General features: G+C 56.7%; 1 protein-coding gene across 16 annotated transcripts in view; it reads right to left on the reverse strand.

Moving 5' to 3' along the window:
* Window positions 1–1235: 1235 nt before the first annotated feature.
* The window catches only part of CUX1 (cut like homeobox 1), a 368426-nt gene continuing 341757 nt past the window's right edge, over window positions 1236–27904 (reverse strand). For 12 of the 16 annotated variants that reach the window (XM_082361258.1, XM_082361257.1, XM_082361270.1 and 9 more), the window contains one exon: window positions 17952–27655. In XM_082361258.1, the coding sequence (XP_082217384.1) occupies window positions 26950–27655 (706 nt within the window). In that variant the 3' untranslated portion in view covers window positions 17952–26949. Of the gene's footprint in view, window positions 2144–2370; window positions 2436–3192; window positions 3274–3658; window positions 3716–4317; window positions 4402–5928; window positions 6046–8492; window positions 8606–9322; window positions 9390–10130; window positions 10259–17951; window positions 27656–27904 lie in introns of those variants that run through there. The other 4 variants (XM_082361262.1, XM_082361261.1, XM_082361260.1 and 1 more) reach the window with 1 other exon arrangement.

Below are 27904 nucleotides of genomic sequence, written 5' to 3' on the forward strand. Positions count from 1 at the left end.
CACGCTGCACGGCCTGGCTGTGGACCCCACCCTCATGGGAGATGGGAGAGCCTGGCCCCCCGGTGGACTAACCTGGTTCCGAGTAGTGGGCTGAGCTCCAGTGGTGGGCTGTCATTGGCCAGGGAGGGTCGTGGGATGTGGAGCCCTGGGCAGGACAAGAGCGCTGATCACCAGGGAGGAGGAAGTGAGGGGGACTCTGACCTACAAGGAGGAACTGGTGGGAGAAGTGGAAGTGGCTGCGGTGGGGAAAGGGGGGGGAAGTGATTAGCCAAGAGTAGCTCTGTCATGGGGACAGGAGTGAGGGTCAGGGAGGAGAGGTCTTTCTGGGGTCCCCGAGGGCAGGAGGCTCTGTGGCCTTAGAGGACGTTCTGATGGGACAGATGACGAGGGATGCTGGGGTGGGACCCCAAAGGGGGCCCCTGGAGGCACAAACTCTAGAGCATTCAGGGCTAAAACTCAGACAGGGATAGCATGGGGGACTCTGGCCTGGTGGACTGCACGGAGGGAGCTGGGTGTGGAGCCAGTCTCATGGGCCACCTGGCCAGTGGGATAACGCCAAACACCACAGACCAAGAGGAAGCCCTCTGTCTGGGTGGGAGGGGACCCACACCAGTGGGGCTGGGCTGGAGGCCAGGTGGCCTAGAACCTGTGACTCAGGGGTGTCCCCATGCAAGCCTGGCACAGGGGGCTTGGTGGGCGTGGGCTCTGCAGTGCGTGGCAGGCAGGGCCCAAGGGAAAGGGACAGAGTACACGGCTCCAGGGTACACAGAAAGGGAAGCACGTGTTCCCCAGGAGTTGATGTCACACATCCAACCACACCCTGATGGGCAGTTCTTAAAAAAGGAATGGATTTCTCTTTTTGATTGGGTTGTCTGCTCAAGAGAACTCAGACAAGGAATTCCCTGGCGGTCCAGTGGTTGCAGCTCCGCGCTTCCACTGCAGGGGGCACGGGTTTGATCCCTGGTTGGGGAACTAAGATCCCACATGCCGCGCAGTGTGGCCAAAAGAAAAAAAAAGAGAACTCAGACACTGTGGGTTTGGGTTTCCGCAAAGCTCTGGACTCAGGGAATTCTTGGGGATGAGAAAAGGGAGAGAGGCCTCCCACGTGTGGGGGACCGTGCCCCATGCCAGCAGAGCAGCTGTGAGGTCTAGCCATAGCTCCCGGGGGTGTCGCTGCGGGAACCCGCCCACCAGCCTCCTGTACCCTCAGAGTCACAGAGGGCAGGACACCGGTGTGGCTGCAACAATGTGTTTATTCAAAATGTGCAAAGCTGAACATGCAAGTGCAAATCTAAGTTAGGAAGATCTGCCAGTGGCCCCAGGGTGGCCATGCTAGGATGGCCCACAGCCAGTTCTCCTTGGCCAAGAAGCACTTGGGCCCCTCAGCCCAGTCCTTGGGTCTGAAGAGCCTGGGGCGTGGGTGCTCTTCCTCACCTAAAAGCCAGAATATCTTGCTAAAGAAGAAAGCAAAAATCATAGTGGGTCTAAGGGGCTGGGAGGGGGTAAGAGAAACTATCCTGCCCTCAGGGGCTCCCTCTCTTCTTGGGGTGGGGTGGGGCCATGATAAAGGAAGGTGGCGGGGCTGGACTCAAAGCCTCCTGGCCTGCAAGGAAGGGCTTCCATGCCTTGGTGGGATGGTGATGGATCGTAGGGGAGCCCAAGGGGATCCCAGGGCCTGGCACAGAGAGGCCCGGGGGATCCCAACTGGATTAACCACAGCCAGAATCAGTGGGAACGCAGTATCGTGGCTGGGAGGTCTCTGCCACCAGGGCTGGTGGTCAGGCTGCGGGTGAGACCCAGGCTGGGTCACCAGCCTGAGATGGGCCTGAAGGGGTCCCTTTGGCTCAGTCTGGCTTGGCCTTGGGAGCTTTCTGGATTTAGGGAGCCGGATGTGGCTGAGACCATCTTTTAAGGGAGTCCAAGGAGACCTGGCGGCCTCTGGCACTGTTGGCTGGAGGGCAAGGGCAGTCTACGTTGGGGATTCTCCAGGGAAGCCTAAGTCATTAGAAGCAGCTGAACAAGCAGGGGTGGGGAGTGCAGCCATCACTGTCGTGTCGGGGAAGCCCCGGGACATCACTGCCACAGGTCACCGGCTGCCGCCCCGTTGTCATTCTCGTGGAACTTGTGCAGGTGATCGGCGAACCTGTGGGTCACAGAAACCTTTGCTGAGGCCGAGTGTGAAAAAGAGAGAAATGTAGGGGGTGGCTGGGGCCATGGAGATCTCCGAGGGGCGTGCACCTTGTGCTGGCGTGGGGGCCGGGGACAGTGGGCTTGGCAGGGGCCGTGGGGTGGACCAGATGGGGGCAGTGATGGGGGAAGGCAGGGAACGTAAGAACGCGGTGGTGCTGGGGGCCGAGGGTGGGTCCTCACTTCTTGGCACAGAAGGTGGCACAGTCCCGCTCCACGCTCTCGCTCCATGCCAGCTTGTAGAGCACCTGCCCAGGGAGAGACACGGTGAGCTGCCTGGGCTGCTCACGGCCGCTCCTGCAGTCCACCTACGGCCCCTGGGCTTGGCTTCCTGACACGTGAAGTTTCTCGTGGCCCAGGCTCCAGGATGGGTGGGCCTTAGAGATGCTCTCGGGCCCGCTGGTTTCACAGATGGTCAGACAGGCCTGGGGATGCAGCTGCCATCCCTAACGTTGCTGGGTGTACCACTGGCAGGGCCCGGACCTCCTGGGCCCTGGGGTCAGAGTTGAAGCCCAGGCTAGCCATGTAGGGGCCATCTTGACTGCCCTCGCTGGGGGTGGGGATCCCTGAGGCTGGAGCCTTCCATAGGCACGCCCTACCCCCACCTCTCCCCACACGTGGTGGACACGCAGGCATCACTAGGCCCCTGCATGTGCTGTGTTCACTAACTGGAATGCCCCTCTGTGCCCGAGGAGATTCAGCTCAAGATGTCCCTTCTCTGTGCAGCCCACCTGGCTGTCCCTCAATAGAGTCAATTAGACCTGTTTTCCCACCTGTCAGCCTCCCACAGCGGCCCTTCCCTCTACCAAGCCCCTCCGGGACTGGGCCCTGGGTGGAGTCAGCCGGGCTGCCGCCTCAGCCAAACAGCCTGATGGGTGGGCTTGTGGTCCCCAGGGTGGGATGAGGCCCCTGATGGGGAGAGAAGTAGCCAAGAGCAGACGCTGTGCCTGGGGGTAGACGGGGGGAGCGTGGTGAACGCATCCCTGGCCGCGCCTGGACACTCACCAGGAAGACCAAGCAGTGCAGGAATAGTGTGTAGAAGAAGCCGATGGTGCGGGCCATCTTGTTGGAGAGAACCAGCCGCCCCTGGGGAACACGTGAGGCGTGAGTAGGGACAGGGCAGGCCTCACCCACCCCTGCAGGGCTCACCCATCCCAGGCCAGCAAGGGGAGGGAAGGGCAGGCAGCTGGCCTTTCACGCCAATGTTTAGGCTGGGAACTTGGGCCACAGGAATTCTAGGGAATGGCGCCCTCTGCGGCACAGTTCCAGAACCTACCATGAATTATGCTGCTGCCCCGGAGTGGGAGGGACCCTGTTTCGGGTCGCATGGCTACTCTTGATGGAGCCTGTGAGGGGCAGCGGGGTCCCTGGGGCTTTCCAGACTGGGCTGGAGGGCAGGTGACAAGGTGCCCAGAGCCAGAGGTCCAGGCCTGACACGGCGGGGGCACGGGGGGAGGCGGGGCGTACTCACCATGCTGAGCGTGGCCTTGTCCCAGGGGCTTAGGCTCAGGTATTTCCGCTGCCGCTCCTGAAGGAGGAGGAGGGATGAGGAGAGGACCCCAAAGGGTCCCCAGTGCTCCAGCTCACTGCAGAGAGGGACCCTGCCCTGCTGTCCCCGCAGAATCCCGGGGGCGTGCCAGCGGCTCCCTGGCGCCCAGCCCCACTCAGGGTGACATCCTAGGCTCCCCCAACCTCTGTGTGAGCAGGGCCAGTGATGGGAGCTGCTGCCCCCCCTGCGGTGGCCGATTCTGCCTACAGCAGGAAGGTCTTCAGGGCAGGGGGAGGGGGAGTTACAAGCTCCCCGCCCCCCCAGCGTTAAGTCACCTGACACTGGGAGCTCTTTGCTTGTCTGCCTGCCCCCCAGAGTGTGCACCCAGGGCTAAGCCGGTCGCTGTCACACACCCTCCCATAGCCCTCCGCATCAGCAGGTGTTCCTGGCACTCTGGGCCCACGCTGGGTGGACCCCGGGCCTTCACGGTACCCTAGCGAGCCTGGGGGCTGCCCTGATGGTCTGGTGTGTCAGGGTGCAGTGTGGGGGGCTGCAGGGTGAGACCAGGGCTGGCGGGGGGGGGGGGTGGGTCTGGAGGGAGGGTGAGGCCAGGTGAGCTGGTGATGGCCGTGTCCACGCACCCGCTTGCTGAAGGAGGAGAAGGGGTCCAGGCGCTCCTCGTACTGGGTCGAGTACCGCAGCTCTGTGTCGTCGCTGCCGCCTCCCTGTGAACAAAGGAGGAGAGACCCCTGTCACAGTCAAGGGACCCAACAGGAAGGCCAGGGCCGAGGACTGCAGACCGACAGCATCATAGGGAACCCCAGTTTCCTCCTTAGCACGGTGGAGGCGGGGAGAAGGCCTCGGGTGACAGTGTGACATGCATGGTGCCACGTGTCCAGGGGCACTGCCCGGGGTCAGAGGTCTCCGCCTGGGGTCAGGGCCATGGTGCCTCAGGGCAGGTAGGGGAATTAAGGCCCAGAGGGGGGCTGGAATGTATAAGATGGACAGGGCAGGGCGCCGTGCAGGGAGGTGGGTTTGGAGGGGCTTCGCTGGGAGTGTGCAGGGTGGCTGTGGAGCACAGGCCAGCACCTGGGAGACGAGGGACCCCCAGCCCCACAGCGGGCCACCCACGGTGTAGTTTGCACGGAGTCTGGGCGCCCTCTGGTGGCCTGAGAACAGCTCCAACCGGTGGTTTGGGGGCCGGTGGCTGAGAGTCTTGTCCCAGGGAGGCCCCCAACCAGCGTGTCACCGCTCCCCATCCTTCTACAGCCCATTCTGTCTCCCCACAGTCTCAGAAAGGTTTTCTTGCACAAGGTGGTCCCCTGTGAGGCCCGAGGGCTGAGAGAAGCCAGGGAGGGCCCTCCCGGCTCAGAACAGAGTGGGTAGCTTTCTGTTGCATTCTCTTGATAGGTTTTTGGAATGTTGGACCAAATTCTGTTTTTTTGTTTTTTTTGTTTTTTAATATAAGTTTAAAACATAAGAATTCCCCCGGCCCAGGGACTTCCCTGGTGGCACAGTGGTTAAGAACCTGCCTGCCAATGCAGGGGACACGGGTTCGAGCCCTGGTCCGGGAAGATCCCACATGCCGCGAAGCAACAAAGCCCATGCGCCACAACTACTGAGCCTGAGCTCTAGAGCCCGTGAGCCACAACTACTGAAGCCCGCACACCTACAGCCCATGCTCTGCAACAAGAGAAGCCACCGCAATGAATGAGAAGCCCGCGCACCGCAACGAAGAGTAGCCCCCGCTCGCCACAACTAGAGAAAGCCCGTGCGCAGCAACGAAGACCCAATGCAGCCAAAAATAAATAAATAAATTTATTAAAAAAAAAAAATTCCCCAGGCCTGTCCTGTATGTTCAACATCCCTGGGGTTAAATTCCCACATCCTGGGGTCAACCAGTGGGTCACCCCCATTTCACAGAGGAGTCACTGTGACTCCTGTGGGCCTGAGTCCTGTGGACCCCTGTGGGCCTGAGTCCTGTGGACCCCTGCCTCTTGCTGGACCTCACCACCTCCTGGCTGGTTCTGATGAACGAACGTCCATAAGGGCTCCACTGCGGGAGGCTCTCCCCAGCCTAGGGAGGACAGCTGGCAGGCACAGGGGGTGGGGGGGTCGGATGCCCTCTGAGGGCCCCCAGGCCCAGTGCTGCCTAGCAGGTCACTGCCCCCAAACCTCCCGCCCGGATATGCCCGGACCACCTCTCTCCCTTGCCTGGTACACCTGGGGCTGAACTTGTGGAGGGCACTTACCCGGCCAGGGTAGCTCTGCAGGAACTTGATCTTCTCGAAGAGCTTGATGTTGTCCGCGCGCAGGCTGTCCAACTCGCTCTGCAGGGCTTGGATGGTGTGCTGCGCCAGGCGGTTCTCCTGGGGGCAGGTAGGTGGGAGGGTGGGCAGGTGGGCAGGGCCAGCAGTGGAAGGCGTGTGGCGAGAGGCCTCTGTGCTGGCACAGGTCCTGCTCTGTCTACCTGGAGCCCCTGCTTGGCCTGGGGCCGTGTCCTTGACCTGCCAGCCTCTGCTCAAAGCTGCCTGCTCTGGGAAGACCCCGCACCAGGCAGAAGTCACAGCTCTTGGATCACTTTCTTCATGTTGTTTGTTTATGGTATTATCAGCTTAAAAATTATTATCGAGGTATAATTCATATAACATAAACATCACCATTTTAATGTGTACAATTCAGTTTTTTTTTTTTTTGGTATATTCACAGTGTTATGTAACCATCCCCACTATTTAATTCCAGAATATCTCTATCACCCCAATAAGAAACCCCACACCTGTCATCAATCACTCCCCATCCCCCGGCAACCACTAATCTACTTCCTGTCCCTATGGATTTGCCTATTCTGGACATTTTGTGTAAACGGAACCATACAATACGTGATTTTAATGTTTGCCAATCTAGGGGCAAAGTGAAATGTGAACTCATTTTCCAACTTATTAAAATGCTTAAATAGGTGTTTTCTTCACACTGCGAAAAATTCAAAAGGACAAGAAAAGCCCATGGTAGTGTGGCAGTTCCTCAAAAAATCAAAAATAAAATTACCATATGATCCAGCAATTCCACTCTGGGCATATACCCCAAAGAACTGAAAGCAGGGACTTTTAGATAATTTGCCTGCCCATGTTCATAGCAGCATTATTCACAATAGCTAAAAAGGTGGGAGCAATCCAAGTGTCCATGGAAAGATGAAAGTATAAACAAAATGTGGTCCATCAATACAATGGAATATTATTCAGCCTGAAAGAGGAAGGAAGTTCTGACACTTGCTATGACATGGATGACCCTGGAGGACACTATGCTGAGTGAAATAAGCCAGTCACAAAAAGACAAATGTTCTATGATTCCACCTATATGAGATGCCTAAAATAGTCAAATTCATAGAGTCAGGGTAGAATGGTGGTTACAGGAGGACAGGGGGATGGAAATGGGGAGTGAGTGTTTAATGGGTACAGAGTTTCAGTTTCGGATGATGAAGAAGTTCTGGGAATGGATGGTGGTGGTGGTTGCCTAACAATGTGAATGTACTTAATGCCACTGAGCTGTACACTTAAAAATGGTTAAGATGGTAAATTTTAAGTCATGTGTCCTTTACCATGACTTAATACAAGTACATGGTAAAAAGTCTAGATTTTTAAAGCAAAAGGTAGACTATTATAAATACTCTTTCCTCCCTATTTGATCTAATTTGAAGACCTTCTTTTAAGGGCTGTCTAGCCTTCCACAGTGACCGTCCCCTGTCCCCCAGGGGCGTGTGGGTATTCCCTGTCCACTGTCCGTGCAGGCAGCTGTGAGGGGAGCAGTCCTGACGGTCCTTCATTTGAAGCCTCTTGCTCCAGAGCCCACATCACAGAGGGTCCCACTGGATCTGGTCCACCCTTGTCACTGGACCAGCACTGGGCCTGGCCCGCAGTGGGCGTTCAGCGAATGTCTCCCTCCCCAGGATCTCAGCCTGGAAACCCCATGGGGGAAGCTGTGGGTGTGGAGAGCAACGGTCTAGACATTCCACCATCCACTCAAGCCGTGACTCTTTGAGAAGACGGAAATCTTCTTGGCTCCTCTTTCTACTGGGAGAGTGATCGGGGGACCTGGGCTGGCTCTGTGGGATGCAGGGGCTGGGGGTGGTGGTGGCGGTGGTGGTCTGCAGAGTCCCTAAGGAGGCACTGCGTGTGAAAGACCCACGTGCAGTCAGACGGTCACCTTTGCAGACTAGACTGCCCCTTTCCCTATGGGGCTCCTCCAGGAGGGCCACCAGCTGGGTGCTTAGCAGCCAGCAAGCTCTCTCAGACCCCACAGAGCTCCTGGCCATCTGTACGCTGTTCCTCTTCATAGGGTTAAAAGACTCTCTTCCCTGGGACCTGCCCCTGCTAACTCCCACCTGATTGAGATGTTTCTTCCTGGACGATGGTGACCACCCCCAAATCGTCTTCCCGGGCCAGGCTTCTGTCCTGAACTGGCTGCCTGAGTGACCTTCTTACCATCCATCCTGGCAGTGTTGGTCCCCTGCTTAAACCCTTCGGTAGCGCCCCAGCCTGGCACTAGGGACCTTGCCTGGCGACTCTCTGTTTTGTCCCTGCACTCCCTTCCGGCTCCTTGGCCCCATGTTTCCACTCACTCCTTTACCTTGAGTGTCTGAATCTTCTTTCAAAGCCCAGTGTGGCATCACCTCCTCTAGGAAGCCCTCCCTGATTGCACAGAACAAATCTAATCCCACTGAGGTTTATGGTCTGTGACACATCTTTCTCCCCCAAGCCTGTGTGTCCTCTACGGTGTCCTCAGGTCCAAGGAGTGTAGGGGAGAGAAGGATGTGACTCACAGCCTCCAGCTCCTGGTTCCGGGCCCGGAAGCGCTCCCTCTGGCTGGAGATGATGGAGAGCAGCGAGTCCACCTGGCCCTCAGGGAGGGTGCTGCTGGCTGGTGCTGAGGGTCCTAGGAGGGAGGGGACAGTGGCTTGGAGTAGCGGGAGGCACAGCCCAGCAGTGGGCCCTCAGGTCACCAGCCCCGAGGGAGCTCTGGCCAAGTGCCATGGGGTGGAAGCCACAAGGTGCTGAGAGGTCGGGGAAGGGGGAGAGGGGCCAGGGGAGCAGCAAGGGGTGGGGCATGAGAATAGGGGGCCTCGGGAGGGGAGGGTCCCTGAGGTGGGCCCCTCCTGCCTGCACTGTCCGAGGGCCAGGCCCCAGAGACCCTCCCCTTGTTCTATACTTGGATCTGAGACCCTTACATCTGTCAGACTGGGCCCCCACTTCCTGGGGAAAGCAAAGGGACACTGAGGGGACTGGGTATCCCCTACCACCGCCACCGTGTCCTGGCCCAGCAGCCCCAGGTTCTGGCCTCGACACCCAAGGAGGCACCTCCCCTCCAGCCCTCTGGCTGCATCTCAGGGCTGAGGCCTCCACAGGGAGCCAACGCCCACCAGCCTTCGACGGCCTCTGGTGGGGCCGAGGGGGTCAGGGTCCCATGGTGGGGGGGTGAGGCCTAGAAGGGCAAGTGGGGGGCTCACCCCCTCTTTTGGGTTTCTGCTGCATTGCTGGAGTCGAGGCCTGACCTTCTTTGAGGGTGGAGAGCGCTCTTTAGGGCCCAGGGCCCAGGCCGTACCACCTCTTTTCCCTTCCCGCCCTGCCCATCACTGCCTAGGCCCCTCCTCACCATAGAACAGGGCGGTGGCCTCCTTGATGGGCTCGGGGATCTTCTCCAGGCTGAGCTCGGCTGCGCCCTGCAGGTGAGAAGAAGAGGTCAGGGAGGCGCCTCCACACTGGGCATCGAGCACAGCCTTCCAGGGGGCCAAGCAAATAGGGGGCAAGGAGCAGGTGGGGCGGTCTGGTGGCAGGGGTTGGGCACAGCGGTGGCAGGACCTAAGAGGATGCCTCGTGTGGGCCACCGAAGATAAAGCTGGGCCCCAGTTTCACCCCAAGGCCAGAGCTCAGCGGTGGGGTTCACACCGGGCCTTTTGGCCCTGACGGGCATCAGAGGCCGGGCGAACCGGGCCCTGCCAGCCAGCCTGCTGTGTGGCCCTGGGCCAGCCCAGCTTCTCTCCCTGAGCCCCATTTCTTCATCTGTAAAATGAGGTGAGTGATGTGATGACCTCTAAGGGTCCTTAGGGCTCCAGCCTTCCCTGATCTCGGGGCCTCAGGTCCTCTAGCTGTGAGATGGGTGGATATCCCGGCCTTGCTTCTGCCCAGAGCTCCCAGGGCAGAGGTCCAAGCCAGTGCCCGGACGCAGGGGGCTTTGTGCCCTTTGCCCTGTGGCTGGGCATCCCGAATGGGGCCTTTGTGGTGAAGTGAGCAGACAAAACCCAGAGGCTGTAGGTGACAGCCCCTGTGGGGCTTGGGGCGGGGCAGGTGGACACCAGCTGCCTGAGGAACGGGCTGGCTTACTTGGAAAGCCAGTATTTAGTGAGGCTGAGAGAGCCCTGGGCAGGTGGTGCGGGGGCAGGGTCGGGGTGGGGGGGGCTCACCTCGGCGTCCGGCCGCTGGATGGGCTGGATGGTGCTGAGGTCCTGCTCCAAGCGGGCGATCAGGTCCCTCTGCTCGGCTGCTGTGGCCGTGACCTCAGTGATGTGGACCTGCAGCTCTGCACAGCGCCCTGTGCCAAAGGAAGACATGGCCGTCAGAGGCAGCCTGGTGGGACCCGCGGTGCTCTCCCCGCTCTGTGCCTCCCAACCCACGGCCTGTGCCCCTGCCCGAGGGACCAGCATTAGCCCAGCCGGCAGGGGTGGGGTACTCCTGGCATGAGCTGCTCATGGAATTCGCTGAGTAGGGGAAGGGGCCCATGTCAAAGATTTAGGAGCAATGGGCAGCCCCCTCCGCGGCTCCGCTGTGACCAGCCCCTCTCCCTCCCCAGGCCTCACTGCTTCCGTCAAGCAGGGCAAGGAAGCTGAACCCAATGAGCCCCAAGTTTCTTCCAGGGCTGATGCCCTGGGATAATGACCAGAGAGGGCCGCGGGGGGTAGGAGGGGGGAGAAAGGTAAGGGAGGCGCAGTGCGAGGTGCAGAGGGGGGCAGGCCGGCCTCCCTCAGACCGAGCAGGGGCTGGGGGAGTGAGGGGTCCCACTGACACCAGACTTGCTCGGCCCCTCCGCCGACAGGCTTCAGCGCAGCGTTAGGGATGAGGGAGCTCCCCCAGGACTCCCCTGGCCCAGAGCCCCGTCCCTCTCTCCCAGCCCGGTGCCAGGTGTTGTCTTTACAACAAAGCAAATCCAAAGTAATTCTGTGTGGGGACTTTCCTGCCTTTGTGGAGGGGGGAGAGGTTGCTGAGTCTCCCAGCACAGTCCCCGTGGGTGCCTTCAGCTGCCGTCGGCAGGGAGGACAGCAGTGGCCTGGCAGCTGGGCAGACCCGAGTTTGAGGTCTGGCCCTACTTCTGGTTGGCTGTGTGACTCTGGGCAGCGATTTGCCCTGTCTGGGCCTCATTTATAAAATGGCGACAGTAAACCCTGCTCAGAGCCGCAGAGAGGGTAGCCGAGGCCTGAGGCCTGAGGCCTGGAGTGCTGTGCTTTCGGGTAGACTGTGTGGCCACCAGGGGGCACTGTTGCCTCAGAAATGCCCCAAGGCCTCAGGCTGTGGGCAGTGCCAGGAGAATGGCCCCCGGCCCTCCTGGGCAGACTCACCCCTCACCGCGCGGCCTGCTCACCAGCCAGCCTCACCCCCACCTGCTCCATCTCCTGGGTGCCTGCCGCACACCCAGCTCTTTACACACCTCACGATAGTCCCATCAGTCAGCTAAGGTGATTTCCATTTTACAGATGGAGGAACCGAGGCCTCCCGGCCTGGGACCATCCAGACCCCAGGGTGGGCACCGCCGACTATGTCTAAGCCCTCCCCACATCTGGGTCTCCACTGCTTCAGGCTCTGAGTGGATTTCCTTCGGCTCCTTCTGTACCTGGCGGGTAGGTGGTGTTGGCCGAAGTGAGGGGTCCACGGTGGGGCTGGGGAAAGAGGCTGGACCGGAGGGCAGGGCTGGGGTATGGAGGGAGGACGTGGGTGGCAGGGTTGGGGTCTGGCCTTCAGCCTGCAGGCCCTGGGTGGCCTACAGGAGCTCTAAGCAGACCCCAGAGGAGAGAGGCCCAGAGAGGCCCCCCAAGTGTCATCACCCGCCGGCCTGGGCGATGGGGCCTTGGTGAGCATCACACACGCATAGGAGGAAGGTGGACGGGAGTCATGGTGAGGTGTATGTAGGGAGAGGGCATCATTATTAATTTTAAAAAATTAAAAAAAAATTTTTTTTTTTTCCACCATGCCACGCAGCATGTGGGATCTTAGTTCCCTGACCAGGGATCGAACCCACGCCCCCTGCAGTGGAAGCACGGAGTCCTAACCACTGGACCGCCAGGGAAGTCCTGAGGGCATCACTGTTAGAGGTGAAGGGCCTGGACTGTGGGAGGCGACAGGTTCAGTTCTGGGCGCTGGGCGTCCATAGGGACAGCCACACACAGGAGCGCGTCCAAAAATGGCTCTGGGTGGACAGACCCCCCGGGGATGAGCGGAGGGTGTGGAGCCCAGAGAGGGCTCAGGTGGGCAGCCTCCCACCTTGAGGGGTGAGGGCCCCGGGGACAGAAGACACAGGGTGCAGGTCGGGGAGCCCGTGGAGAGGGGGCCTGCTGCTCAGTCCCGGGAGCTGTGTACGCAGCGTGGTTCCGAGGGGGCCCAAGCACGGCACAAAAGTTAGACAAAATGTCAGTGAGATGATTCCTCGGCAGGCCCCTGCGTAAGGAGCGGCCTGCAGCTCCAAGAGCCGTCCATGGGCGTCGGGGGGGACGAGGGGACATCCAGGCCCGGTTCCCTGCGCGTCTGTGCCTGTGTCTGGTGCTGGGGGGGTGGGTACCCAGGTCCCTGCCCGTGCACACGTGACACTCGGTGCGCGTGTGAGGGCCCTGCCAGCAAGCCCTCTGCGCTAGGTTGCCCCAGCCAGTGGGTGCCAGGCCACTCGGTTAAGCTGCTCTGGAGGGCCTGCCTCAGCCGCTGCTGTAGATGCTCCCAGGCACCGGGTGAGCCGCTGAGGGGACCTCCGGGGGTGCACGGCTGAGTGCTGGCTGCTCCCCAAGAGGTGGCTCTGGGTGAAGCTGAGGGCTGGCTGGCGTGCCCTCGTGGCGGGCGTGGACCTGCCCGTGGGGCACCGGGCAAAGGCGGGGCAGCGGAGGTGATGGGGCAAGGCTGCGGGAAGGCCCTGGGTGGGACCCGCCACCCCTCACTTCCTTCCGTCTCCTCTGCTGGGGGCGGGAACACGCAGACCGAGATTTGGGATCACATCTCTGGGTGGCCACTTGGTGTCAGGGGAGGGTCCTGAGCTGGAGTCTGGCCGACCTGGGCTTGAATTCTGGCCCTGGGGCAAGGCAGTAGAAGGCCCTGGAAAGAGTCGTGATTGTTGCGGAGAACCCAGGAGGGTGGGCCCGTGCTTGGAAGTGGCCCCCCAGATGGGGAAGGGGCGAGCCGCTGGGTGGTTGGGCTATGGCAAGTCTGAAGCGCTAGTGGAACGGCTAAGGGGACGTGTATGGTGGAGAGCGGGACCCACAGGCTGCAGATGCAGGCTGCGGAGACCTCCGGGTCCTGGGGTGACTGAGCGCCCAGCAGCGGACATGGATACCCAGAGCGTGCTGGGTGAGAATGGCCAGAACTTCTGGGGAAGCTGACCTTTTCAGGCGTGTCCCGGAAGACACCCGGAGAAGAGGTAGCAGGAAGCAGGGGGGAGATCAGGAGGAAGCGTGTTAAGACACCAAGTTGAATAGGGACCGTCAGTGAGTAAGGAGGGGTCACCGGGGTCTCAAGAAAGGCTGGAGCGTTCGGGCAAGGTAGTGGCGGAGGGGGGGGCAGCAGGGGTGCAGAGGTGGGGACAAGCCCGCTCTGGACGGACGCCAGATGGGGGCGGCATGCTCAAGAGAGGGGTTTTTCAGGAGGATGCTGCAGGAGGGAGTATCTGCAACCCGGGGCAAAGCCTGTGCAGAGGGAGAGGCTGCGTCTTGGAGGGGGAGGGGCGACAGAGGGATGAGCGTGGGGCTTGGGGCTGGGGTGGGGTGGTGGAGAGAGACCCCTCGCCTCTGAAAGGTGGCCCATGTCAGGTGGGTCCGAGACAGCCCCCCTCCCCTTATGAAGGTTTATGGGACCTCGTCCTTCTGGGAGAAGCCGGGAAGGGCTTTCTAGGGGGTGCATTTCAATTTCACAGAGGGGAGAAAGAAAGCAAAGCGACGTCAAGGTCAAGACTTAAGGAGACAAGACTATGACTGCGGGTCAAGGCCTGATTTCTGACTGCAGGTCCATCAAATGCGGAAACGCATCCCAATCGCGATCGGGTGGTGTCACACCCAGGGCTTTCCCGAACGCGGGGCACCCCTTTATTAAATCAGCCACCTGCGAGCCAGGCGAGAGCCCTGGAGGGGCCCAACGTGCACTGTCTCTCTGCCTGGAGGGATCTGAGGGGAGGTGAGCCGCCAGCACACCTACCCCCTCCCCACGCCTGTGCCCGGGTGTCCCCACAGGTGGCCGGAGATGCCTCCCTGTGCCTGCAGATGCCAGCGCCTCGCTCTGTGCGTCCTCAGCAAGTCTCCTCAGCGTCCTGCGGCCCTTGCTTCTTCCCACAAGCGTGCACGCACATTATCCTCCCATCTGAAACGCACGCCCTCCCATTCTCTTGACCCCACTGGCCCCCCCCAGCAAAACGCCCTGAAGAAGGTGCCTAGTCTGAGTGTCCACTTCCGTAAACCCTCCCCGTCAGACTTGGACGCCCACGCCACCAACTGTCCTCGCCAAGGTCACTGGTGACCTCACACCTCGCTCCGTCCTCATTTCTCAGCCCTCAGCTTACTGACCCATCAGCACCTGTTTCCAGGGTACTGTCCCGGGCCTCCTGCCCCGCTGGCTGCTCCTTCTCGGGTTCCTTTGCTGGTCCTTCTCCCCTCTAAGCTCTGAACGCTGCTGCACCCAGGCCGCCGCCCCTGCACGCCTTTCTCTCTCTTCTCATTCACTCTGGCCACCTCGGGTGCCATTTATAAGCCGATGACTCTCCAATGCATGTACATCTCCAGTCCACTCCTTCCCCTGGGCTCCTCCTCCACTTGGCTGTCTAAGTGACACCTCAAACTTAACGGGTCCGAACTGAAGCCTGATCCCCCAAGTCTGCTTCGCCCAGCAGGAGCCCCGGTCCCATGGCCCCAAGAGGTGGCACCCTCTGGGCTGAGAGGAGCAGAAGCAAGGCCATTTTCAGTGGCTCAGACCAAACCCCTGGGGCCATCCTTGCCCTTCTCCAACACTCCTTACATCTCATCTGTCACATGTCCTGCTTTTGGCTTTCTCTTCCAGATAGATCCAGAATCCAATCAGTTTCACCACTGCCACCACCCGGTCCGGGTCGCAACCTCCCATCTGGATTGTGGCAACAGCCCCCGCACTGGTCTCCCTTCCTCCACCCTCACCCCTACAATCTAGTCACGAAGCAACAGCCAGAGAGCCTTTTAAACAGTAAGATCAGACCACCCTCTGTTCAAATCCTATAGGCCCCCGCATCCCTCAGAGTAACAACAGCCAGAGCCCTACCAGGCCCCACCTGCCGCGCCTCCCCCTTGCCTCTCCGACCTCGTCGCCTCCCGCCCCTCCCCTTGGTCACTGTGCTCCAGCTGTACTGGTTTCCAGGCACGTTTGTACCACAGGACCTTTGCACTTGCTGTTCCCTCTGCCTGAAATGTTCTTCCCTTGGGCGTCTGTGTGGTTCATTCCCTCACCTCTGTCAAGACTCTGTCCACATGTTGCCTTCTTAGTGAGGCCCACCTTGACAACCTATTGAAAACTTTACCCCCCCCACTTGCTCTTCCTCTCCCCTTGCCTTGTTTTTCTCCCATAACACTTAGCACCGCCTAAGTGGCCATGTGATTCACTTACTCATTTATTATGTCTATCATCTTTCACCCCCCACTAGAAGGTCAGCTCCTTGTTTGTCCCCTGCTATAACCCCGGCGCCCAGAGCAGTGGTCCACAGTGAACCCTCAGTGTGTGATTCGCTGGCGGATTCCGCCCAGCAGGGAAGCACCATTTCTTCTAGGTGGGAGGTTGCACAGGGATCCCCAGGGCTGCAGGGTTTCCCAGGTTGGGGCAGAAGTGGCTGGGCACAGGCAGCAGGAGCCTGGCAGGGCCAGCTGGCCTCTGCTGGACCCACCACCTGATAGCTGCTCAGGCCTCACCCAGATCCCTCCAGGCTGTGCCCTGGCATTGGGCCTGCAGATCTGCCAGCGCAGAGCCCCAGGGCGACCCTGCACCCCAATCAGTGAGTGCACACTTGCTGGGGAGCTACAGGGAGTAGGGGGGCACTTCCTCCCTGGCTGGGGCCCCGTCACTCCAAGTATGGTTGGCGACTCTCTCGGCTGCACCTGAATCCTTCTTGACATCAGAGAACAAGCATCACCTAGTGAAGCATCCCTCCAGACCTGGCTTTGTTCTTACGAACAGTATGGTCAACCCCTTCCCACCTCGCATGCCCTACCCCAGCACCGTGGCTTCCTGCTCCACTGACCCGCCAGGTTGTCGCCCTTCTTCTGTGCACGTGCTGCCCCTCGATTTGGGTGTCCTCCCTGCCTGTCTGTCACAAATGCCACCTCCCACGTCAAGGCCACTCTGGTGAAATCTGCTAGCCTTTTCCCAAGTGCCCACCAACGTCACAACAGTTCTGCCCAGCCCTCTGGGTTCTCACCCTGGCTCCCCACACGTGGGCCTGCAAATTGCATGCCCCCCAAATCCAGCATCTAGGGCTATGGAGGAGATAGCAACACACCCCAAGGCAGCCACTTGAAAGCCCTTTGAAACACAAGCAGACCGGATTGCTGTGGACGACTCACGCACTTTAATAATTACATCATCGTGTCGCCTTACCCTGTATAAACCTGCAATTCCCCAGTGCATCAAATAAGGCACGTAATTTTGCTCAGATCCACTTAACCAGAGAGAAAGGAGAAAGGCCGTGCACAGGGAGGCTGAACGTTCTGCCTGCGTGGGGACAGCACCCGACTGCAGTCAGAGCGTGAAATCTTGCTCGTTTTTCTGCCTCTGGAGCTGGCCGTTTACAAAAACAAGAGTCAGCCCTGCAAAACCATGTGCAACTGCAGTTCTGCTTAATTAAATCTCACAGCAAAAGCCCTTGGGGAGATCTTCTGGGTAAAAAGAGTTTGTGCTAAGTGCTTTTATTTTTTTACATTATATATTTTAATTTCGTTAAAGGATCTTTAAAAAGTGGGGGTGTGCCTAAACTAGAAACAAAAAAGGTTCCCAGTAAGGTTTAAGTTTCTCAGCGTCGAACTGGGAGAGCCTTACTGGTTTTATGCCAACTTCTCCCATGGAGGGTGGGTGGGCAGACATTCGCGGACAGCGCTACACTTCCACACCCGAGTGACGGGTTGAGACGGGGGCTGCTGGGAGCCCCTAGCACTGATGGGAGGCTCTCCCTGCTCTGGGGTCTCCTATGGAGGGGAAATGGAGTCTCGTTTAGCTCACGCTTCTGTATCATGTGTGGGAGCTTCACATGCTGAAACCTACACATCAAGGCGCAAGGAACTAATATACCCCCTCCCCCACCCTCCACCACCAGTCATACGTTGGTGAGGATGGCAATTCTTTTCCAATCCTGTAAATCTCGAGACGAGAAGCCTCCTCGGTCACAAGCACGTGGACCACATAGCAGCCAACTCTGCAGGGCTCTCCCACCTCCAGCCCCGAGCGCTGGCTGGAGAGGCCCTTTCTCAGGAGCCCGATCATTCTGGAAGCCCACAAGACACGGTTCCCGCCTTCCTCTTCCCAGCCATTCGCCTGCATTCACAGGTGCCCTGAGCTTGTCCTTCTTCACATCACAGGAGTCAGGGACAAAGCAAGAGACCCCAAGGAGCAGGCTGAGGCCAGGCCGCCGGCGCCACACCCTACACGGTCGCCCGCCATTCCTGGTCCTCACAGGCCTGTGAGACTCGCGATGGTGCCCCCATTTCACAGACAAGGAGGCGGATGCCAGGAGGGCCAGCCCTTCAAAGGTACCCGAACGGTAAGGGCGACATAACAGCAAGCAGGGATGCAGGCCCTTACGGAGCACGTACCGTGTGCCCAGACGGAGACCTGAGGACAGCAGGGCCTGCTGGTCCCCAGATCTCCACGCATCCATCCTACCCCCGGCCCAGGTTCCTGCCGACACCTGCCCCGACGCCACACGCCCCAGGAAGCACGGGAAGGCAATTCTCGAGGTGCCCTTTGGACCCAAAATGAAAGTGTTTGCTGCTCCTCCTCAGGCCAGAGCCCTTTAAATAAAAACGACCCACACGTTCTTGTGTTTGTATAAAAGATATTTACTTCAATGATCACACCTAGGGTGCTAGTGAATAATAATAATACATGGTGTGAGTTTCATACAGTGATATTGCTTCTCCATATCATATAGGGACCGTTGTACAGTGCTGAGAACAAACAGCGTATGGCTAACCGAAGACAGAAGGGACAACGCCCAGGGGCCGACGGGTGCCTCCCCCCACCCCCACGCCAGGCGGATCAACTTTTGACTTACCGTGTCGAAAACAAATAGCAGAAATAAAATGTTACTAGAGATGGCTCACAGCAACACAACAAAGACTTTTCTCAAAGCTATTTGTACAAAAATGATGGTGTTTTGTGTTTTTTTTTGTTTGTTTTTTGGTCAATTGGGTCATTGTGAGGATTTAAAAAATAAAAGTCTGTGATTGTGAGTATGAACAGATGAGCTCTAAAAACATCTAAGACTTAGTGCGTTACAGAAAATATAAAATACTGCTAAAATGTAAGACACCACAAGACACGGGGTGCAGGGGGGAAGCTGAGCTTATTAGGAGTCATCTGGAAGAGGCCCGCCGTGCGGCCGGCCGTCCTGTGCTGTGTTAGTTAGTAGTCTGGGCAGGAGCGTGGCCACCCGCTCTCATGGCAAGTAGTTTATTGCACAATCGCAAAGAGCTAGGTCTTACTCAGTGGAAAGGGACATGGGGGACACCGCCTTTTCTTTTGCTTTTTCCCACTTTTATAACAAGCTATCCGCAAATGCTTTCGGAATTTTGAACGAATCCTCATGCCTCCAAAATGCACAGCATTTTCTGAGGGGGTCTCAGAGAGTGGGACATGAGATGCCCGTTTTCCCAAGGAGGCAGAAAACGGTTTGAAAGTGAGAGAGAGAGAGAGAGAGAGAGAGAGAGAGAGAGAGAGAAATGCATAGACTACTTGGAGGGAAATGAAAACCCTTTGGCAGGGGAGGGATGGGGGCCGTTATTTCATCAGAGGGCTTTCTTTCAGAGACAAGGACAGAATCAGGACCCCAAATGATGTCAGAGGAGGGAAAAGTCGTGGCACGGAGAGTGAGTCGGCGGTCGGTGGGCCCTTTGGGAGCCCCACCTTGGCCTCCACCACCAGTCCCACTGCACCCCAACACCCGATGAGCAAGTAACTGGGTGTCTTGTTGGCTGTGCCTCTAGCCACAGAAAGCTGTGCCCCTGGTCCAAACTTCCTCCACACTTGACCACGTGAAGGGGGATAAGGGACTCCACCCCACCCCCCTGGGGCGGGTCCTTAAGCCGCAGCCGGACTAAGAAACACAGTTGCTCCTCAAGAAGGTTCTGACCAACTTTGCAGGCAAGGAAAACAACAACAACAGAAACGAGAGCCAACCGAAACCTGTCAGCCCACGTGAGCCTTGCCCGGAAACCTCTGTCACCGGAAGTCAGGCTCGACCAGGCCGCCGCACCCGCTCTGCCCGGGGCTCCTGAAACGCCATGAAACCAGAAGTCTGACCAGAGGCTCTAGGAGGCTTTGGGGAACTGAGCTTTGCTTTTTCTAAGTCTCCTCTATAGCTCCTCACGCGAGTGTCCTTTCCTTACATTGGTACATTTTTTTTTTGTTCAGCAACTCTCTCATTTTGAAAAGTTAGACGTGTAGAGACCACCAGTGTTTGGGTGGCAGCCCTGGAGACAGACGTCTGATTCTGCTGGAGAAGCCCCCGCTGGCCCCCCTCCCCCTCCCACCTCCCACCCCCCCTCCGCATCTCCAGACCCTTGGGTTCTTTGGGGCGGGGGAGGGCAGGAGGCAGAAGACGGTCACCACTGGAGTGATAGCAAAAAGCATTTATGACAACAACAACGACACAAAATAACAATATACTCCTGATAAGTACTTAAAGGATTAACCTAATAATAAATAGAAGAGGCTAGAAATAATTTTTTTTTTCTCAAGGAAACATCCTTTTATAATTATCCTCACGCACGCTGGCGGGTCAGTAGCAGTCAATCCATCTCAACAAGAAAAGGTTAAGTGCTGGAAGGCAGAGCTGTGGTCTCACACTGGAGAAGGTTCTCAGCTGCTGAGTCACAGACCCCCTCCACCCGCCCTGCCACCCAGCCAGAAGTTCTGGTGGGTACCCGTGGGCCCTACACGCCTAGCTTGGCGGTCAGCAAGAGGCAAGCTGAGATGGGGGTGGGGGGGTGCTGGGGAGGCCTGTTTTCCCTTCAGTTCATGAACACACGGAACTACAGTGAACAAACTCGTCCTACTCCTCCACAACCTGAATCGTCCTGGTCTAAAGCTTACTTTGAGTTCATTTGGTGTGCAATACGTTACATCTTAAAAATGAAGAAAAATGATTTCTATTGCACAGAGCTTTTACACATAGTCATCTATTTAAGTGCTTTCTGTTTAAAGCAAACTAGGCAAAAAAAAAAAAAAAAAAAAAAAAGAGAAAAGAAAAAAAAAAGGAAAATGAAAAAAGGAGAAAAAAGGGAACCAGAAAACAAAAGCAGCCCCGTGCCACTTCAATGCATCTTGCTGACTGGTGTCTGGTTTCACCAACGGAAGTCCCAATGCTTCCGTACACACTGTGCTTCTGATTATTTTCCATAGGGATGTAGCCATGACATTGGGATATAAGGCACCTTTCCTTTCTGATCACAGAAAGCTTGATACATAGCATATAGCATATTTTGTGGTAGAAATGAAAGCCTAAACGCTACAGAAATTACAGTAACACAGACTCTACACTATTGGATAAGCTAAAATGATCCATGAAAAGCAACTCAAAGCTATTTTAAATGTTGAATAGCGGGGATGGGGAAGTGTACATTTATGCCTAGCCTAATGTCTTTCTCTCACTCGCCTTTTTTTTTTTTAAGGTCCTTCACCTACAATGCCCAACTTTTAAAATTAGCATTTTGGAGGAGACTAGGCGCTTTGGAAATGTCTTGTTAAAGCTAAATGTCACTTCATCCAAAAATGAAAATGGGGAGGATGCCACGGACAGCGTGGACACAGTCTCTTTGGAGGGAAGGTGGTGACGGAAGGGGTGGTAGCAGGGCCTGGGCTGGTGGGGGCAGTTCCTGCGATGGGACAGACGGTGGTGGTGGGGGGAGGAATTGCATGTCCTTCTTTTTCCCTGACCAGGGATGAGGCTCCCAGGCTGCTAGGGCAGGGCAGACTCCAGGGCAGGGCTCATTTTATGCTCAGCTCGGCACTGCCCATGCCCCTTCCTCTGCCCCCTCTATCAGCCCCGAGTGCTCTGGCCTCAGTTTTCTGCACATCTCTAAGGGTCTCAAAGCCTTGATCTTTTTGGAACTTTAATTGGCAACTTGCTTTCCCTTCTTTTCCCGGTAGCTTTCATCTACCAAAAGGCAGCGACGGATGGGAATGGGAATTAACATTGCCAAACTGGACCATCCTCTAAGCAAGCAGGTGTGCTGGCCGGACCGACATTCAGTGCACTGGGGAAACAGACGGACATCATGCTGGAGGCCCAGGCCACCACCTTGACACTTAGGGCAGGAGCTCTGCCTCGGGGGTCACGAAGGCTCCCCTAACGCCATCAAGGCCCAAACGAGACCGCAGCAGCCCTCCCGGTAAGCGCTTCCAAATTCTTTCCATCAGAACACTCTGGCCACCTCACCTAACCAGCAGCCGTGGGAGCTGGTTTTCTTCAGCACGGGGCGGAAACTGGCCTATTCTTTGGGGAAGAAAGGGTCACGTGACTGAAGACTGGGCATGAGGGCTGGAGAAGGCCGTATTCTCTCCTGTCCTTCAGAAGATTCCCACGGAGGTCTCACAGAGGGGCTGAAACGATAACCTCCCAGTGCCAGAGACAACAGAGCTCCCCGAGGCCAAGTGGGAATCCTGGGGAAGTGACCTCACGTGGCCATGGAGGGGCAGCCCAGGGCAAGGGAAATGGCTGTGACGGATCTTAACAGCTGAGTAGGAATGGACAGAGTGCAGAGGCGGGCCAAAGGCAAGGCCCTCTGAGGCCCGAGACGGCCCCTGCCTGCAAAGGAAACAGCTGTGAGAGCTTCAGGAACAGGTGGAAGTCAAGAGGAGAGTCCCCGTGGCTCACAGAGAACAGCTGTCTGTCCGTGTTGTGCTCACAAGAGGGAAGCCGCCTGCCCACCAGGCCAAGATACACTCATGGACGCCACACTTCTAGGTTTTCTCTTCCCGGATCCCACTTGCCTCACGTTTCTGAGGGGTGGGGGGTGAGGTCGAGTGGGAGCATGGTTAGTGAGGTAGAAGGGGACAAATGAGTGTGACAACAAAGGACATCCAAGGAGGGAGCCAAACCTCCAGGCTGAAGGGGCACAGCTACCAGCCCACCACGCTCGCCAGGACCTCTCCCTGCTCCATCTCCCCCACGCAGCTGGCTTACTGGCCTCAGAGAGGAGCAGCCTGGGACGGCTAAGGACAGACTCTTGTTCTCACAGGCCCGTCGAGAGGTGCCTGCCATAGTGCATTTAAGGCAAAGGCTACTGTCCCCAAGTTCAAGACCTAGTAAATCACCACCGCTGTTTCACTCTGTGCCCATCCCTGAAGGACGGGCGTTATGCTCCCCCTGGCTCCTCTGCTATTTTCAGGGAGGTTTGTTTTCCTACAATCAGAGGAATGAAAAACATTGCATAGAAAGTCAATAGAGTTCATTGATCACCCCTGCATGTAAGGACATGAATTCAGGGAGAACAAAGAAATCCAGGCCAACTTTAGCCAGAAAGGCACCTGCCTGCGGACAGAGCTGTCCCGTGACTCGTCCCAACCTCTTAGGGCACGACTTCCAGGTGATCTGAGGATAGTTATCTGACGCCAGAGCTTGCGTACAACCTGCCCTCTGCTTGGTCTGCTCAGGGCTGTGGGCTGATGTGGCCCCAGGCACGGAGGCATTCGGGTGTTTCCTTCCTCCTGGAGCTGGCGGCTGGGCCTGGGGCTGGCTGGGGAGGGTCTCTCACAGCCAGAGGGAGCACAGACGCACACTTAACCCAAAGCTCTGTTGTACTCTGGGTCTGGACCACCAACCAGCATATGTGGCTTGTAAATGGGGGGGAAAACAAAGATGCCCACAGGAGGGAGATGAGCAGGGAGGCATTTGTGCTTTGGAAGTTCAGGGAAACTGTCCCAGGGAGGCCATGAACTCTCATCTTTTTGCCTCGGTCACTTTCCCAGACGTAGTGGCCATGGCTTGAGAGTAGTCATACAAGTCAAGATCCTGGCATTTCCTGGAGACTTCTCTCCAGTCTGCTGACCGTAAGCCACCTCGTGTCGTGATGTTCTTTGGGAAGGTAGGCTCTGAGGAAAACCGAGTTAGAGCTAGATGGCTGTGGTAATCCTTTCTAAAGAAGGGCGGCCTGGTAGACAGAAATCACAGACAACCCTGCCTGATCCAGAAGTTCAAGGGAAGAGGTCATCTGGGAGCCAGGTGGCGGGAGCGAGCGGGCACAGGGCTGGGACAGAACCCACACCCCTTCCACCTCAGACAGCACAGGAGAATGTGGGCAGGAACCAAGGGTCAAGAGGCTGAACATGAACACTGATTGTATGCGGAGCCTCCACTTAGCCAGCTAAGTAACGGCAAAAACCTTAACTTATGAACACTGCCTTCAATTAACAAAAAGAAGCCATTTAAAATGGTATAATGGAGCTTGTAATTAAGTGTTAGTGTTTTATACGAAACCGTTTTCCCCAGGGGAGAGGTACAAATCAGCTTTTTAAACTGATGGAGCGGAAAGAGGAAGAGGTCGGCTGCCTGTGGGAGCTACTGCTTGGAACGCCAGCCAGCTGAAGGTAAAGCCCACGGAGAGGATGCTGTTCAAGGCACTTGAATATTGCTTCTCAAGATGAAAGATCAACCCTTGGACTCAAAATGAGGGGCGCAAAGAGGAGGGGGACACCCCCTCCCCCCCCCCAGGTTTCTGTTATTTAGTGGCAGCTCTTAAAAGTATTATAGTGACAGCTTAACACAAGAGATCATAGGGTTGGGATCGCAATCAAAAAAAAATAAAATAAAATAAATAGAGGAAAAAATACAAACATGGAACTGCAAGCAAAATTTAACCAACTGATTGTATCGAGCACCCAGATGTAAGTCTGGCAAAAAAGATAGAATGGAAATCAACAATAACCTAGTTTAAAAAAAAAAAACAACCACCAACAACAAAAATGACTAAATTGCCTGGAAGAGCCAAAGCGGCTGTTTTCGACGTTACTATTTGGCCACTAGGATGGACAGATTTATACTTTTTCAATTTCCTCAGATTTCACACCTTAGTAAATAACAGTCATGCCTTTAAAACGAAAATACTACCCTAGTATTCCCTGTTAACGCCCTGCTTTTCGTTCTAATGAAAATCAGGTATTTGGAGATTCAGCACACGTGACGACAAAATTCCTCCTTGAGGTTTTCGTGGAGAGGACACCACAGTACTGTCAGGGGCTCTGCTGCTGTTGTGAGGGTCACGAATGCAAACTCGCTCTTCTCACCGCACCTGGATTCAGCCAGATGTGAATCCGTTTTCCCCTTAAGCTCCTCCATGTTGAATTCTCTGCTCACTGAACCAGATTTCAAGTTCAGAGATGATATGCAACCATCGAAAGACAAACGGCCTGCCTCCCAGCCTCCTAGAGCCTTCTGCAAACTTCTTATTCATGAAAAGGCATTGTCTTTAGTGTAGTGACTCTTAAACTTGTGAAAACTTGAACTAAGTGCTGCAGTTGCAGGTTAAAAGACTGTAAATGAAAATACATAATTTCTAAAACATCATGCAAGAAATGTGGTTTCACATCTTACAGTCAAAGTCCTACAAGTTAATTAATACAAGCACACTGAGGTGTAATAGCGGGAGCATACCTTTAAAATTAGAACTCCCTCCCACCCCCCCCAAATCAAAAAAAGGTAATATTAATTAAACTTAGAAATAATGAATGCACCATTAAAATGTCATCCAAAGATGTTGACCTAAGACAAAGGTTTCAATGATACACAATACGGTCAAAAAGGTTTCAATCAGTAATATACAGTATGACAACTACATCTTGTAAATTATACCCAATACTGCCGGCAGTCTATCCCTCTAAAGAATATTTGCCCCTCTCATCCCTTCCTAACAATCAGATAATAAAATACAGCACCTATAAATAAGCAAAAAAAAATATATATATATACCGAAATCATCTATTGTTAGTTTAAAGATATGGCAATAAAGGAGTCTAAATTAGCAAACTTGTAGAAGCCATAACTGATAAAACAGCTTATTGAAAAAAGGTGGCAGTAATGCACTCTATGTGTGCACAGGTACTTAAGAAAATACACAGACGTATAAAATTGCACACACGCACACACGCACACTCTCATCCACCTCTGTTCTCACGCATATACACATAGACGACAGGAGGAATCAGAGACAAGTTAGACTTTTGATTTGTACTTAGACTGCCCTAAACTGTGCATAAAAGAACGTTCCAAGAGGCAAAATGAATGGAGGGCCAATGGTCTGGTCTGGATGTGAAGAGCATCAGCGTTTTGGTGTGAGTTTGGGCCATCTCTACGGGGGTGGGAGCCGAGCCCAGACTGCCACGTTCTCTCTTCTGCAGGGAAGGAAGGAGGCTTCCCACGACGTCAACAGTCATCAGTGCTTGTGGTGGGAAGAAAAGGAGGGAGAGAGAGAGAGAGAGAGAGAGAGAGAGAGAAAGAGAGAGGGAGAGAGAGCGAGCGAGAGAGAGAGCGCGTGCGCGCGCGAGCCCTGCCCAGGCCCAGGGAGCGGCGTCCCCTGGTGGGGCTCAGTCCATCAGGTGCCCGGGAGAGTGGTGTGAGGTGCGGTGCCTTCTGTGTCGTGGAAAGACTGCTGCCTACGAGGGGCCCTGTGTGGCCCCAGATCTGCCTGCGGCGACCTTCGCGGCCTACTCTTTCCTCCTTTCTTTCAACGCTCGTATGTGTGCAAGACGCACTAACACAGACGTAAGACACCATAAATTAAACAAAATGAACGGGTACATGCTACAGTTCTAACTTGTCTCCTACACCTCCGACATATGAGGTCTGATCAGCGTGCTCTGCGGTTAGAGGTTAAAAAGCAGATTATAAAATACCTAGATTCGGATCTTTTCTTTTTGTCCTGATTTGGCCTAGAATGGAGTGTATTAAACGAACCCTGGTCAGCAAAAGCCCAGAGTCAGTTAAAGCTATGGATCAATGTGCACTACATGTCAGGATTCTATTCACGTACAAGAAGACACTACGTCAGCTACCACAAAATCAGATAGTTTCCTGATGTGACTTTTCTTTTTGTTAAAAAATATGTGAAGTAAATGTGTTTTACTTTAATTCAAAGTTTCAAAGGAGAAGATTCTTTGCTTGAAAATATTTAGGAATCCAAACTAGTGTGTTTAGAGTCGGTTTGACTGTGCAATCTCTTAGTGGCAACTGAACAGCTACAAAAACTTTCTTTTTAAATTTTTCTGAAAAATCCCCCCCCCCTTTTTTTCCTGGTTTAAGAAGATAATAGTGTATTATCGCTCTGAAGCCATTAGATGGCAGATAAAAAGCCCCCTTTTAATATGTGGGTTTGATTTTTTTTTTTTTTTTTTTTTAAAGCCCACACGAAAGAGGAGGGCGCAAGGCAAAGCTGTAAGAGTTATTCCAGAACCTGTGGAAATCACTTAGGGCAATTAAAAAAACACTTCAGGGTACAAAAAAGCTCGACTACACATTTCCGTTTTCTTCCTTGAAAACACGACATAGATTGGGCTTAATGCTCCTTTGTTTTCTATATGCACCTTGGCCTATGGCGATTTTGCCCTGTGGCCCGCAGGGCGGTTAAGTGCGCAACACGGTCCAGGCCGCGGAGTCGGCGCCCCCCCTCCTGCCCGGCCCGGCTCGGCCAAACTCGGCCAGACTCGGCCCAGCTCGGCTCGACTAGGCCCAGCTCGGCCCGACTCGGCCCTGCCCGGTCAGGCGTGGCCCGGCTCGGCCAGACTCGGCCCGGCTCGGCGGGACGGGCGGGCGGCGCCCTCTCAGAACTCCCATTCGATGGGCTCCTCCCGGCTGGCGGCCTTCTCCAGGCGGTGGATTATGCTGTTCAAGTTCGCGGCCTTCTTCTTCCTCAAGGGGTTGTCTCGCGAGTCCCTGGCGCCCGCCGCCTCCGGGAGGCCGAAGAGGCTCTGCAGCGAGCTGGGCCTGCGGGCGGCCGCGGGCGCGCTGGTGCTTGGCAAAGCGGAACTCCTGTCGGCGCCGTCCCGGGCCCTGCACGGGCCCTCCCCCGGCGGGGCGGCTGAGGTAGCGGCGTCCTCCCCGGCCGCGGGCGCGGCGGCGGCGGGGTTTGGCACGGGCCCCGGGCCGTCCGCGGGGCCCTCGGGCGGCGGCGGCGGCGGCGGTGGCGGCGCCCGGGGCCGGCTCTCGTCGGTGGCGGCGTCCGGGGCCGGGGCCCCCGAGGGCGGCGGCTCCGCCTTCTCCGCCGGCCGCGGCGCCTCCTCCCGCTCCTCCGGGGCCGCGGCCGCCTCGGCCGGCCCTCCCTGAGACTTGGCGGCGGCCGCGGGGCCGCCCGACTCTTCGGCGTCCGCGGTGCCCGGGCCCTCGGCGGCCTCCACGCCGTCGCAGCTGTCGCCCTCCGAGCTGGGCGCTGCCCGGCCGCTCCGGGCCGACGGCGAGTCGCTGGCCCCGGCCTGGCCCTGGCTCCCGGCCTGAATCTCCTCAATAAACAGTTCTCTGCGGATCCGAGACCTACGAGACACAAGCAGGGGGGCGCCATGAGGGGGCCGCCGCGCATGGGCGCTCTGCGCCCCTTCCCTTGCGGCCTGAGCCTCCTGCCATCTCCGCCCCGACGCCCTCTCTCCGTCCACCGCACCGCATCTCACACTGCCACCCGCCGGACAGCCGTTGAGGCCGCTACGGGCCCCAGAGCGGAGCAGGGCCCGCTCCCCGGCGGCCCTTCTATAAAGCCGCCCCACCCTTCCCAGCCAGGAGCCAGCA

This window comes from Balaenoptera borealis (assembly GCF_965194805.1).
Source record: "Balaenoptera borealis genome assembly, chromosome: 16".
Lineage (NCBI taxonomy): Eukaryota > Metazoa > Chordata > Mammalia > Artiodactyla > Balaenopteridae > Balaenoptera > Balaenoptera borealis.